At 46.4% G+C, this 14502-nt stretch overlaps 2 protein-coding genes across 9 annotated transcripts in view; one reads left to right on the top strand and one right to left on the bottom strand.

Moving 5' to 3' along the window:
* Nucleotides 1-450: 450 nt before the first annotated feature.
* Nucleotides 451-14502, top strand: part of TSR2 (TSR2 ribosome maturation factor) — a 73069-nt gene continuing 59017 nt past the window's right edge. For 2 of the 4 annotated variants that reach the window (XM_086388560.1, XM_086388559.1), the window contains exons 1-2: nt 451-549; nt 713-803. In XM_086388560.1, the coding sequence (XP_086244686.1) occupies nt 466-549; nt 713-803 (175 nt within the window). In that variant the 5' untranslated portion in view covers nt 451-465. Of the gene's footprint in view, nt 550-712; nt 804-3379; nt 3472-4028; nt 4203-4428; nt 5412-14502 lie in introns of those variants that run through there. The other 2 variants (XM_086388558.1, XM_086388561.1) reach the window with 2 other exon arrangements.
* Nucleotides 5366-14502, bottom strand: part of FGD1 (FYVE, RhoGEF and PH domain containing 1) — a 38175-nt gene continuing 29038 nt past the window's right edge. For 3 of the 5 annotated variants that reach the window (XM_086388551.1, XM_086388550.1, XM_086388552.1), the window contains 8 exons: nt 14230-14322; nt 13978-14057; nt 9959-9989; nt 9351-9452; nt 8866-8991; nt 8527-8688; nt 6810-6953; nt 5366-6303 (listed from right to left, as the gene is read on the bottom strand). In XM_086388551.1, the coding sequence (XP_086244677.1) occupies nt 5998-6303; nt 6810-6953; nt 8527-8688; nt 8866-8991; nt 9351-9452; nt 9959-9989; nt 13978-14057; nt 14230-14322 (1044 nt within the window). In that variant the 3' untranslated portion in view covers nt 5366-5997. The remainder of the gene's footprint in view (nt 6304-6809; nt 6954-8526; nt 8689-8865; nt 8992-9350; nt 9453-9958; nt 9990-13977; nt 14058-14229; nt 14323-14502) is intronic. The other 2 variants (XR_015159272.1, XR_015159271.1) reach the window with 1 other exon arrangement.

Genomic DNA, 14502 nt, shown 5'->3' with positions numbered 1-14502 from the left:
AATCCTTTTAAACTTATTGAGGGCTGCTTTAGGACATAACATATGGTCTATCCTGGAACACGTTCCACTTGCACTTCAGAAAAATGTGTATTCTGCTGCCGTTGGGTGGAGTGTTCTGGATACATTATTAAATGCAGATTTGTAGGCATTGCTATCTGAGGTTGCTGTCCAAGGGCCTGAAATCTGCATCCTTAGTAAGTTCCCCACATCTTCTCTACGCAGTACCCTGTGTCCCGAATTCATGGACCTAGGGGTCCTCCACTCCTGGTTTCCTTAGATTTAATTATAGGTGAGCAACAGTGTTGGTGTCATCGATTCCTCGACAGACTTTTCTATTGCTCTTGTCTTGCTACCAGGTCAGCGGAAAGGCGAATCTGCATTCTCAGGCTCGGCTTTCGACTCCTTCTGTCTGGGCGGTACTGCGCAGGTATTGGCCCGCCTGGGCGTCACGTGGTCCGCGGCCGGATGATGGCGGACGCTGCTGAAGATTCGCGAGCGCTCTTCGGGGCGGCAGTCCGTGCGGCGCTGGAGGCCTGGCCCGCCTTGCAGGTGAGCGGAGTCGCGGCTGGGATAAAGGTTAGCGACCGGGAGAGAACAGGAGTTGGTTTAGCGAGCCGCCTGGGGCTTGGTTGGGCGGCATAAACAGCGGAATTCTGCGCCACTGCAGGCGGGCTCCCAGACTGACGTGATGGGCTTGGGTCTGTATTCGCAGATCGCTGTGGAGAACGGCTTCGGAGGTGTGTATAGCCAAGAGAAGGCTGAGTGGCTCGGGGGTGCAGTGGAGGAGTATTTCTTCCGCAATGGTGAGTGAATGTAAGGCTCTGGGACTTGTCTCTGTGGGGGCGTGAGGAGGCGGCGGCTGCCGATTCTAGTGAATCCGCACTTCTTGAGCAATTGTCGGTTGGTACCTGAGGGCGAGGTGGAATGAACGCAGGCTTTGAAGTCAGAATCCTGAGTTCGAATGCCTCGTTGGCCGTGCCATTGACTCAGGGTATCATGCTGGACAACTATTATCGCCCTGCCTCGATACTCAGTTTCCTAATTTGTAAAATGGATGTAAAAGTATCCACCAGCGTGATCCTATATATTAGTCGCGTCATGTAATTTAAAATTTTTCAGCCGCCACATTAATAAAGTAAAAAGAAGCAGATGAAATGAACTGCTCACCTCAATAGATCCAAAATATTTCAACATGTAGTCAGTATAAAGCGCTGTTAATGAGATGTTTTACATCCTTTTTTAGTATTAAATTTTCAAAATCTGGTGGGTATTTTGCAGTTTTAGCACGTCTCATTGTTTTTTTGCCTAGCCACATTTTAAGTGCTCAGTAACCACATTTGACTATTTGGACAGCAGAGATCTACATCTTTGATGCGTCTTGAGGGTCGTATAAGAACAAAGGGTCCTACAGGGAGTCTTTTACGAAATAAGGTTTTTTACAGTATTCTTCATTTAGTTTTTTAGTCTTGGAGGTGACATTAGGCAGAGTCCTTTCTCTCAAGGAAATTTACCATCTAGTGAGAGATCCAGATAAGTAAATAGGCATTTGCAGATAGGGTGATAGGTGTTCTAATAATGAGGAGCTCAGGATGCTTGGGTAATGTGAGCTGGGGGAGAAGCCGTCTTTCGGAGATCTTTAGGGAGTGGTGGTGATTGGGCTGAATCTTAAGGGATGAGAAGGAGTTAACAAGGAGGGGAGGCAGAGAGAGCAACACTCAGAAATAAGTCCTGTGGTATGAGGAGATTATGTGTTATATTTGGATAGTGGCAGGGAGCTCAGTGTTAGAATAGGGATGTGTGTGTGTGCTTGTGGGTATGTGGAAGGGAGGAATGGTGGAGAATGAAGATGGGAGATGGGGAAGCCCCTGGAAAAAGAGTGAGACATGGAAGGACTTATGTGCCTTTGATTTTTGTCCTTTAGGCCAGCGTTTGCCAGAATGCATGGTTTGGAAGACTAGTTCTATTAGATGTTCTGTGAAGAAAAAGCTTCTCCAGTCAAATTATATAAGGAAAGCTCTTTTCTTCAGCTCTTACTTAAGAGTCACAGTAATCATTAACATATTAAAGGCTTGGATAAGGACAAGAACCACCGAAAAGAAACCTGTTTACCTTTGTTTCCCTTTAGTTTTTTTTTTTTAATAACTTCCCTTAAAATCAAGGAGGCCAGTTATTTTTCAAAAGCAGAATATGAAACACTGCAGTTAGGTGATTAAAAATTCATGAGCAGGATCTAATAGGATGGGGTTTTCTGGCTAGAAAGTTCAGAAAGTAGTCAGTATGGAGCATGGACTTTAGAGGGAAAGACTAAGGAGAGGGCTGTGTTTGTCTAGAGAACGATGAGGCCTGAATTAGGGCATTAGTTATGGGAAAGAAGGGATGGCTCTAAGGAAATTGTTTGACTGTAGAGGGGGAGGGAAAATGGGGCAGGTTTCTAGTTTCTAGTCACTGGGTGGCTTAGGTGCCTTTCATGGACTAGAAGAACACTGGAGAATGAAAATTAGGTTTGGAGGGTAAGATGATGAATCTGGCTTTGGATATGGAGGGTCTGAAGCACCTGTGGAACAGGTGGAGTGTAGCCTGGGTTGGAGACTGATTTGGGGGGTATTTGAATGGTAGGGAAAGCGAAGAGGGTGAATGAGCTCTCCCAGAGGGAAGAGAGAGCAAGGAGCTTTGTGGAAGACTTTCTTATTTTCTAATTCAGAAAAAGCAGAGCATGGGCCCCTAAGGTAACTGAAGCTGAGAGAGGAAGTCTCAGCTAAAGTCATACAATAGGACATTGAGGTCAAGGCTGTGATGATTTCATCATGGCAAGTACTGAACATCTGTTTCTTCTTACCTATCCCATTGGTGTGTGGCCTCCTGTGTCAGTGGAACCACAGTTGTGAAGTCTTTACATTTCAAAAACTTCAGCCCTTGAGTAATGGAAATGAACATGGATTTCCATTGTTCCAAACAAACAATGCCTGTCTAGGCATTGTTTGGGTGAATTCTCATAACAGACCTTCAAGGAGGTTACCATTAACCTCACTTTGCAGAAGAGAAAACAGTCTTGGAGATGAGTAACTCACATGCTCAAGGTCATGTGAGGAGGAGGCTGGTTAAAATAGGCCAGCTGAAAAGAGGGTGAGTGTGGATGGAATGCTCCAGGAATAGAGGACTTGGTAGAGTGCAGGTTGGAAATTAGGTATTTAATGTTTTTTTTTCTTTTTAAAAATCATGTTAAAACCTGGAATGTAGAACACTTTAGCAAATAAAAAGCTCATTCAATCTTAATCCACCAATCAGATGTGGATCCACCAAGTAGGTACTTAAGAGTAGTGGGCAAGGGTGATGAAGTTGGCTGGTCTTTGACCAGAGGACTTTATCCTTTCATACTCAGCTGACTTGGAGCTAGATGAGGTGGAGGACTTCCTCGGGGAGCTAATGATGAACGAGTTTGATACAGTTGTGGAGGATGGGAGTCTGCCCCAGGTGAGCATGTCATGGATACAACTACCATCTTCCTGCCTGCAGCCTTTCTTCTCCCTAGCTGTCTGTTTTAGATGAACACTTTTGGCTGTAACCATTCTTTTCTTGAGTCCTGTGCAAGAACTTGCTATGACCCCCGTTGCCTAAAGGAAAATCTAGTCTTCCCAGGCCTTTCAAATCCTGCTTGTGTTATTTCTCTCCATGTATCATTCTCAGTCAGGTCTGTTTGTCACCTCCATCTCAGGGGCACACCATGCAGGTACATTTCCAAATGTTCTGGTTAAATCACTACTCCTGCTAGTATTGCTTTCCCTTTTTACGTCTTCTGTCTTTCAAACCCAGTTCTAGTGCCTTCTGTGGTAGGAGGGCCTCCTTCAACACTTCAGGCCCTTAATGAGCCCTTCATATGTGGTTGCTTCAGTAGTGAACTCCTTGGGGAGGAAAGATCCCCATTCTCTTCTGGAAAATTCCAGACCCCTCCCCACTCTTGTTGCAAACACGAGCTGGTTGTATTGTAGGTTCTCTAGAAAATCGAAGTTGGTTGAATGTTTTCTTGGTAGGTGAGCCAGCAGCTGCAGACCATGTTCCACCACTTCCAGAAGGGTGATAGGGCTGCTCTGAAGGAGATGGCCTCTCTCATCACCCAAAGAAAGTGCAAGGTCAGAGCCACTGCACTGCCGACAGCTGGAGAGACCGATGAGGATGATGATGCAAACAGCGTGGAGGAGATGGAGGTGAAAGGGGTGCAACTCTTGGGTGTGGAGATGTAGATATTTTCAGTCTTATGGGAGATCAGCTAATTTCGCAGGGAAGTGATGGGGGGTGGTGGTTGTATTATCCATAAAGGGCAGGAAATTTTCCCAAGGTCTCATGGCCAGTCCTGGCAAAGCTAGGAGAGCCTGGGTCTCCATTGGCCATAGCTGGGGGTTTATTTAGCTCTCTCTTGTATTTCTCCCCTAGGTTGCAGCTACGAATGATGGGGCAGCTACAGATGGGGTCTGCCCCCAGCCTGAACCCTCTGGTCCAGACTCCCAGACTATTAAGGAAGAGGATATAGTGGAGGATGGCTGGACCATTGTCCGGAGAAAGAAGTGAATGGGGCTGGAAATGGTCTGGGTCCTTGTATGTTAGTTGTTTGGGATTTGTTTGTAGGGTTTTTGTTGGAGGGTTGCAGACCTGTGGACTGGTTATCCCATATCCACCCTCTCCCCATTCCCTTGTCCAGCTCCTTCCAGGGGAAGAAGAGCCCAAGGGTCCTTGGACTTGGGGTGGTCTGAGTGATGAGGCCTGATTTCCTAGCAAAGTGCCTCTTGGGTGCAACCAGTGTGAAGAGGGAGGGATGAGTGGGTGTGGGAATGACTGGAGGAGAAGCTAAATGCTGGTTGATAGTAGGCAGGTGAATGTGTGAAGGGGGAGAGCCAGCAGGAGAACCAATATTCCTGCTGGGTAAGGAGTGGTGAGATGAGCTTGCAAATAGAAGAGAGATCAGTTGAAGATATGAAAGTAGCTGTGGTACCTGCTCCCTCCCAACCCCCACACAGAACAGCTCTGTGCTCCTGAACCTCCCAGGGATATTTCCTTCCTGCAGCCCAGGGTCTGGCCCTAGGTTCCTTCAGGATGTCTAAGACCTTGTCTAGGCAGTGAGTTCAGGGGACCTGGGCTTTGTTTTCTGTCTCCTCCAACCTCTTTCCAAACACCTCATCCCATTGAAGTCACCTCAATAAATAATACCTTATTGTTTAATTTGTGGCTTGACCTGTGAGTAGTTTTGGAAGCATCGTTCTGGGAGCTGAGCTTCGGAGCTCAACAAGGGAGCAGTTTCTGGGCCTACCCCAACAACCTGTTACTTTGGACAAACAAACAGATGGACAAATGGAGCACAGCTGCGCTCTGAAAGTTTCTGTAAGCTTGAAATAAACTGTATTTTTCTTTAAAAAACAAAACAGAGTATTCTTTGTCCTCCCCCGTGTTCCCCTGTCCTGCCCAGTGGCCCTGCCATGGGTCTAGACGATAAAATACTGGGTAGCCCTGGGGGCCAGGTAGAAGCTGTAAGCCATGGGAGAGGCAGGAGGGGTCTGGTCACCACCCCACATAGCATCATACATATGAAGACACTAGTTGAAGGGGCAGGGGTGGGCCAGGGCCATGGGATCTGTGGCAGAGCTGGCACTTGAATCCAGATCTCCTGCCTCTGGTGCTTTGGAGGGAATTGGGTGGAGGCAGGATCTGTAGGGTATTGAGGGGTTGGGGGAAGATGGCCTAATTCAGGAAGGTCTAGCAACAGCCCCCACCCTCCCTGGGGGGACAGGGTTTAAAAAAAATTAACCACACTGTACGAATATTTTTTTTAAAAGCCCAGGTTTTGTGAAAAGATGAATTAAAAAAACCCGAGACCCAGCATTCAGGATTGAAAGTGCCCATGATGGGAGTTCAAGTATTGACTGAGCTGGGAGGGTGGGGGCTGGGGCCCTTAATTGGACATGGGCAGCTAGAGTGTAGGGCAGGGGGTACCAGTTACCCACAAACCCCCTAGGTCTTATCTCGGGTCTGGGGGGCTTCGGAGGGTTCAGCAGTGGCTCCTGAAGCTGCCACTGGCACCTCTTCCATCTCCCTGTCCTCAGACAGTGTGGGCCCTGGGCAGAACGTGTCCCCACGGCCTGCCCGGCCAAGCACAGCCATCCAGCGCCGCTGTAGCTCCTCTGTCTCAGGACTGAAGTACCAGCTCAGGTGGCTCTGGGTGATCTTGAAGACATGCCGTCTGTCAGGCCGCTCCCCAGCCTCAGGAGGCCCCACCTCAAAGCCAATGAGGGGCAGGCTGCGCTGCGCTTTCACATCCTGGGGGACAGGGACAGAGCTAGGGTCACCTTGGGGTTGGGCTTCTCACTGGTTTTACATCTTCTAAACCCCTCTTTTTCTTTCCCTGCTCAAGAACCTTAAATGGTTTAACTGAGCAATAGGAAAATGAACTGGGGCTAGAACTGCAGGCTGATTCAAATACCTCTTTCCTTCCACACCCCAAGCCAGCTAGGCTAGTTTAGAGCCTATAATGTTTTCAGGCCTTTGCCCTCTTCTCCATCTTGCTCACTCCAAATTGGATTAAGCAGTATCTCGTCTCCACTTCAGCTTCCTTCCCCCATAACTCACCCGACTTATCCTTACATACGTTGATCCATAATCACTCCTTGTCTCGAGCCTGTCTTTGTCTCATAAGGGTGGGGGCTTCTGATTTCCCCTTAGGTTCACACTATCCTCCAAGGCCAAGGAGAGGTGAAGGACTGAGAAGAAAGGAGAGTAGCCTGGCTTTGCCAGGTGGCTGAAAGGACCAGGAGTAGGATACATACCTGAGGGGCTCCGTAGATGTACAGCACCAAGGGTTCGTTCTCAGGGACCACAAACCATGCCTTGTGCCAGCCTTTTCCACCCTTCTCCATGTAGTGTAGGAAGCTGCAGATGACACTGTTCTCCGCAGCCACTGAGGCCTGTTTCTGTGACCAGAGACATGAGGGGCATCAATATTGATAGGAGGCCTACCTTGGCTCCAGCACCACCTCAGCATAGGGATTGCTATTCACATGTCTCAGGAGAATATTGAAGCTCAGGTGGCAGGAGTGATTTGCCCACTGTCAACCCAGTGAGGGAGAAGGCAATGGCACCCCACTCCAGTACTCTTGCCTGGAAAATCCCATGGACGGAGGAGCCTGGTAGGCTGCAGTCCATGGGGTTGCTAAGAGTCGGACATGACTGAACGACTTCACTTTCACTTTTCCTTTCATGGAGAAGGAAATGGCAACCCACTCTAGTGTTCTTGCCTGGAGAATCCCTAGGACGGGGGAGCCTGGTGGGCTGCTGTCTATGGGGTCGCACAGAGTCAGACCGGACTGAAGCGACTTAGCAGCAGCAGCAGCAACCCAGTGAGAGTTGAAATTCAAAGCCAGGCTTATCTGCTGGATTCGGGCCATGGCTACTGCCTCTAAGGCTTGGTGGGAGGGGTGTGTAACTCTCAGTGGAAGCCCCTAAATGTCAGTCAGGCATTCTTCCATCAGTCCATTTATTCCTCAAGTCATTTATGCATTTACACTTCATCTTTTTTTCAGTCTTCCATCACATGCATTCCCTATACTCAGTGAGAAGCAACTTAGCACTGTGGTTAAGGGGTTGGGTGGGTGGGTGGGTAAGGTAGTCAGGCTCAGAATCCCAGCCCTAGATGGAAATGTTGACTTGGAAGGAGAGCATATAGGGCTGTTCTGAGGATTAAATTAGTTACTATATGTAAAGTGCTTAGAAGAGTGCCTGGCATGGAGTTAGCTTTCTTTAAGTGTTAAATAAATACCTCAATTTAGTTACAAAGCATAAGTTTATGTATGTGCATGTATCTAGAAAGATAGGAAGCATAAGCATTAATGGTGGTAATCTCTGGGTCGAAGGAATTTGTAGTAGTAGTTTAGTCACTAAGTGATGTCCAACTCTTTTGCGACCCCATGGACTGTAGCCCACCATGCTCCTCTGTCCGTGGGATTTCCCAGGTGAAAATACTGGAGTGGTTTGCCGTTTCCTTCTCCAGGGGATCTTTCCAACTCAGGGATTGAACCTGTGTCTCCTGCATTGGCAGGTAGATTCTTTACCACTGAGTTACCAGGGAAGCCCTGGGTTAAAGGAATATGGTATTTTTATTATTTTTGGTTATGATGTCTAACTTTCTTCAATGCACATATCCATTGTAATAAGAAAAGGTATTTTGTTAGTCAAAAGAAAATCCCAGCTCTGCCACTCACTGTGTAACTTGGGCAAATATACCTCCCTGGGCCTCAGTTTCCTCCTTTGTAAAACAAGAATAGGAAAAGCATTGATAGATAAGTTACTGTGAAGATTAAACATCTAAAGCACTTAAATAAAAATTACTCTTTGATTCACTTTTGTACTCATTTTATTCACTCGAAGCCTGGGGTCACTTGTTCAGCGCATGCACATGGTATTACAATTTCAGAGATGCCCAGGCCTTAGTCACCACTGCATGAGTGGCTGGTGCCCCTGTGGTCAGTTGAGGGGCCTGGGTCTTACCTCCAGGATGGACCTCCGGCGCTGGGGTGTATGCTGGCTGCAGGCTGGGCTGCTCCCGGGTACCCCATGCAAGGCCACGTAGCAGTCAGTGCACACACGGTTGGAACGGTTGTTGTCATAGACAAGGCGAGCCCGGAACTCGGAGCACTTCCCACAAACCACCTGGGGTGGCAAGTGGGTAAGAACAGCCTGATTCCAGTGGGTCTTCCCCTTCAGTGTACCAACTCCCACAGTGAACTTCACAACCTCCCCCCACTTAGAGGGTGCCCTCTTAGAAGTGGGCCTTTGGGTTGCCAGCCTGTCTGTTCCATAGCTCTGCCCCTGCCTCTCAACACTTACATGTCCACAGGCCTTGCAGTGGTGCCTGCGTTTTGTGATGGAATTGAAGGGCTCCTGGCAGCGCATGCACATGGTGACTTCCTTTTCTCGGATGGGCGTAGGTGCCCGCTTTCCAAGATCCACATTCTGGAGAGAGGGCCAGGTCTCCAGTCAGAGAGTCAAACTCAGACTCCCCAGCCCAGTCCATCCAGCCCTCGCCCAGGCTTGGATCATCATTGGTAGGCAACCGACAGATTCCGAAGACCTGCCTTTGAGTCCTGGCTCTGCTCTACTTCACTGTGCTATTGAAAACCTGTCACTTGTACCAATACTTTTCGGGCATTAGTTTCCCCAATAATTTCTCTATGACCCTACCAACAGAAGCCTGTGCTTCTGCAGTCATCTACTGCCTCTCTGGGAAGAGGAGAGGAGTATCTCAAGGTAAGGTGGGCACCTGGAGGTCTGGAGGGGATCCTGGTGCAGAAGGAGGGGATGTGGACTCTTACCGGAGAGTTGGGGGGTGTGTCTTCATCTTCCCTGTTTGTGGAGTTTAACAGCTTGAAGGTCTCCAGCGTCTGTTCGTGCTTCAGGAGGGTAGAGTTGATGGCCTGGGAGAGGTATAAGAAATAAGAGGTCAAAACCCAACTATCTATTTCCACCCTTACCTCACTGTCCTATAAACTAGCTTGGAGTCAGAAAAGTTGGATTCTAGACCCAGCTCTATACCTTGCTAGATGTATGACCTTGGGTAAGTCCCTTCCCAAAATCCAGGTCTCAGTTCTTATATTTGTGAAATGGGGGAAGGGGATTGATCAGTGGCTGAAAAGCCACAGAAGGCCTTCCTGACAAATGTCTGGGGTTAAATGTTTTACAGGGCTTAACTCACTGAGGTTACACCTTCAGAGGAGCCAGCTTTCTAAAGAACTGGGTAGTTTCTCCTTAACCTCTGGACCTCAGTTTGCTTATCTGTAAAATGGGGATGGTAAAATTTATTGGAAGGCAGATGTCCAGGCCCATTATGGTCAGATGTGAATATTAGGGTTGAGCCCCCCACCCCCAGAAGACCTGTTAATACTCTTCCAGCCCCCTACCACAAAGCCTTCTTAGATGTTACCTGGACCCAGTCTTTCTTCTCTTCCTCAGTCCTTGGGTAGGGAAGGTGGTGGGGGCAGGGGGAAAGAAAGATGTTGGGTTAGGCAGGCCAACCAAAAGCAATTGGAGTGGTAAAGAGCAGATGTTTTGGAGTTGGAAAGATCTGAGTTTGACCTTCTTGCTCCTTCACTTACCACTTATGTGACCTTTAGGCAAGTCATATAACCTGAGTTTACTTATTGAACAGTTATTAATACTTTCCAGACCCTGTGTTAGGAGCCTGGGCCTCAGAGCAGACCCTACATCAAGGAAGGAGCTCACGGGGGCAGACATGGACAATACAGGGGAATCAGTGCTGTGACAGAGGGAAAATGGGGCTGAGGAGCCCAGGAAACCTGTCCCATCCTGGAGTTTGGGTGGGGGCTACTAAAGATGTTTTCCTCAAGGAGGTGCTAGCCCTCAAGTAGAGGGGGTTAGGTTGAAGTGTGTGAATTAGCATATAGAATGTACAGGAAACCATGAACAGTTCCCTGTTTGTGCTAGAATGTCAAGTTTGAGAAAGGAGGGCAGTTTATTTTTCTTCACTTGTAAGAATGGATGATAATTATCGGCCTGGGTTGTTCTGAGCAGTAACTGGAAAGTGAAAGTTGTTCAGTCATGTCTGACTCTTTGTGACCCCATGGACTATACAGTCCATGGAATTCTCCAGGGCAGAATACTGGAGAATTTCCCTTCTCCAGGGGATCTTCCTGATCCAGGAATCGAACTGGGGTCTCCTGCATTGCAGGCAGATTCTTTACCAACTGAGCTATTAAAGCAGTAACTGAGGTGATGTGTAAAGTGCCCAGCACAATCCTTGATACACTAGGTGCTCAGTCAGTGTGTTGCTCCTTCCTTTTGCCTTCCTTCCTCAACTCTCCTGTCTGCCCTGGTGCAGGCCCATTAACAGCTCACTAGGAGTAGGAGCCAGCCTCTTGGCTGACTCCCACCTGGCCTCCTCTAATCTCCTTCCACAGTTACACTCCAGTGAAAGCCACTCAATCATGTCCGACTCTTTGTGACCCCATGGACTATACAGTCCATGGAGTTCTCCAGGCCAGAATACTAGAATGGGTAGCCTTTTCCTTCTCCAGTGGATCTTCCCAACCCAAGGATCGAACCCAGGTCTCCCGCATTGCAGGTGGATTCTTTACCTGCTGAGCCACAAAGGAAGCCTTTGTTGATAGACTTTAGACATCAAAAGTATTTTTCTAATATGAAAATATGACTGTATCCTTAGGATCATTTCATGAAAAATCAAGGATGTGAGTCAATATTTAGCTACAAGAATATCCACTGCAATGCTGTTTTATTGTCATGAAAAATTAGAAGCAGTCTATGTGTCCAACAACAGGGGCTCAGGTTTTAAAAAAAGAAATGATAGTATATATCACTACTTCCACACAACATAAGTGAAAAAGCTGTTTATAATATGTTAACTCAAAGCAACATATATAAAATAAACATAGCATTCCCTTTTTGTTTAAAAACACATGTGCCATGAGTGTTTACATTTGTCAGAACTCATCGGTGGTACACTTAAGACCTGTGCATTTCACTCTGAAAATTTGCCTCAAGAAAAAGGAGGAGATCTTAAACAAATATTGAATGCTAGTTAACGATATGCATGCCAAAGTCTTTAGGAGTGAGGTGTATGATATCTGCAATTTACTTGGTGAAATGCATTAAAAAAATTGGATTGGTAGGTGGATGAAATGATAGATTTATGATCAAGTAAATATACCACAATATTAACACTTGAATCTACATGGTGAGCTTGGGTGTTCACTGTATTTAAACTTTCCTTTATTTTGGAAAATACTCATAATAAAATATGGAAAGGAAACATTGTGTGTTTCTGTGTGTGTATACATATGCAAATAGAGGAGAAGTCAGAAAGACTTTCTGCCAACACATCAGCACTGACTGTCTCTGGGTGGTATGGTTCTAGGGGATTTTACTTTATTCTGATTGTACTCTTTTTTACAAATTCTTTTTTATTTATCTATATTTTCTAACTTCTTTGCACTAAACAATATTGCATTTGATGTTTAAGAGCCACAATAGTGTTTTTGGCAGTTCATACTTAAGTATATAGGGGTGAAGAGTCATGTCTGTAATTTACTTTAAAATGGTTCAGCAAAATATTTATATGGCAAAAATATATACTGATTCCTAAGTCAGTGGTTCTAAACCCTGGTGCCAAGTTGAATCATACGAGCAACATCACCTTCTTTGTTCCTGCTGGCAGAGCAAAGTGAAAGTAAAAGTCGCTCAGTGGTATCTAACTCTTTGCAACCCCATGGACTGTAGTCCATGAATTCTCCAGGCCCTGGTGCACATAATATTAAAATCATTTGGGGAGCTTTTGAAACTCCCCATCTTCAGGCTATACCCCAGACAAATTAAACCAAAGTCTCCAGGGGTGGGTCCCAGACATCAGTATTTTTTAAAGCTCCTCAGTTGATTCCTATGTCACCAAAGTTGAGAATCAGTTAAGTGGTGGGCATATGAGTGTTTGTATTTCTACTTTTGTGGTTATTTGAAAATTTTCATTAAAAACAACTTTTTAAAGGGCAAAAAAGCAACTGCAAAGCAAACTCTCCATGCCTTCCCTCTGCTACTAGGAGAAAACCCTACACTGCTCGGTGCACCCTTCTGGGCCCAGTATCCCTCTTCAGCCCTCTCCTTCCCATCCTAGCTGATGACCTGTCCCAGTCACTTAGGCTCTGTTGAGCCCTGACTGGGCCCCACATCTGCCCTCCCCTGGCTGTGCCTGTTGTCACGTTTGTTCTCACTTTTCTGGCTTCAGGCCTCTGAGATGCTTAGTCTCTCAGAGCATCAAACCCAATTCCCTTCTCTCATCTTCCAGGACACCCTCTAGCCCACATTCATCTCTTTCTCCTGCCTCCATGCAGTCCCAGCAATGAGAGTTCTGACTCTGATTTCTTAATTCTTTGCTGCCTCTCAGAAGTAGATCATCTACCCACGTGCATTCACTCTCCAGCCCTGACCATGGCCTCGATACCCTATCACCAATTCCAGCTCTGCTTCTTTCTAGCTGTGGGATCTTGGGAAAGGTGTATAACTCTTCTGTGCCTCAGTTTCCTCATCTGTAAAATGGGGTTGATAGTAACAGAGGCTACTTCAAGGGTTTTGAGAGTTCAACTATTAAATTTAAACTTAAGTTAAAGTTAACTTAAAACTGTGCCTCTGGCACAAGAGCAAGTCTTCATTAAATGTGAACTATTATTATAATCATTCAAGTAGAGAATGGATATGAAGGCCCCTTTGTTAAATGGCTGGAAATTATTCTAAAATTTGTTCTTTAAAGATTTTTTATTATGCAAGATTTCAAGCATACAGAAAAGTAGATAGGATAACACAAATACATTAAATATATATTCACTAAATAGATGCAAATTTAAAAAATATTTTGCTATATCTTATACATATGTGTGTGTGTGTATATATATATATATATATATAGGCTGATATAAATCATTTAAAAATAAGTTACAGATATCATGATACTAAATCATCATACATCACCAAAAAAAAAAAAAGGCCATTCCCCTATATCCTCGTATACCATTATCACACCTGAGAAAGTTAGCAATAATGCCCTGGTAGCTAATGCCCAGTTCATGTTTAGGATTTTCCCTACTGTCTTGAAAATGTCTCTTAGGGCTGTTTTTCTCAAACAAGACTCCTATCATGGACCAGGCATTGCATTTGGTTGTTATTTCTCTTAAATCTCTCAATCCACAATAAACTATTTGTGCTCCTGTTACTCATGTTTGGATTACTATCTCATTCTTCCCTCTCCTCTAACAAAACCCATCAGAAGAGCAAGCATCTTTGGGGAAAGGGACCCATCCTTTCTCTGGAATACTCTCTTCTCTAGGGAGGTAGCCAGTGCCCTGGCACTAGGTCTAGAATGCCTCAGCATATCTGAAGGCAACAGGAGGCTGGAGAGAAGATATAGGCAAGGGCAAGTACCTGGCCTGGAGCTCCAGGGAGCGCTGCTTTCCTGACACCAGGAAGGTCCGAGGCAGATTGAGGTTGGAACTTTCCTTCAGCTGGATGGAGAGAGAAAAGGGCTTGGTGAACTACTGAGCTCACCTACTGAGCTCCACAGGGCCCTTGCCCTCTGCACACATGCACACACTTGGGGTCAGAGTCAGAACATCTTTGTTTCTCCCAGCACCAAGGTCCCACGCCAGGTTCCCCTTCCCACCTCCCGGTGCTCACCTCCATGCCATCTACATCAATGCGTGCCCGCACGCTAAACTTCTGGCCAAGGAGCCGCAGCCTGGGCACACAGTAAAGGAGGCGGTCGTTGAACTAGGAAGGAAAAGGTTTTGGATGTATGTGTGGAGGCCCCACAAGGCCTATGGCTCAGCTCCTTTCCCTTACAGGACTCCTGAAGCTTTACTGCTGGGGACTCAAAGCAATAGATGGAGAAAACAGACCAGATTGGGCACAAAGGTTGCAAGGAAAGAGCCTAGGCATGGGAGTCACTTC

The sequence above is a fragment of the Bos grunniens genome, chromosome X, assembly GCF_055505025.1.
Source record: "Bos grunniens cultivar Pamir isolate PY7600 chromosome X, Bosgru_T2T1.0, whole genome shotgun sequence".
Classification (NCBI taxonomy): domain Eukaryota; kingdom Metazoa; phylum Chordata; class Mammalia; order Artiodactyla; family Bovidae; genus Bos; species Bos grunniens.
This window is presented reverse-complemented; position numbering and strand designations above follow the sequence as displayed.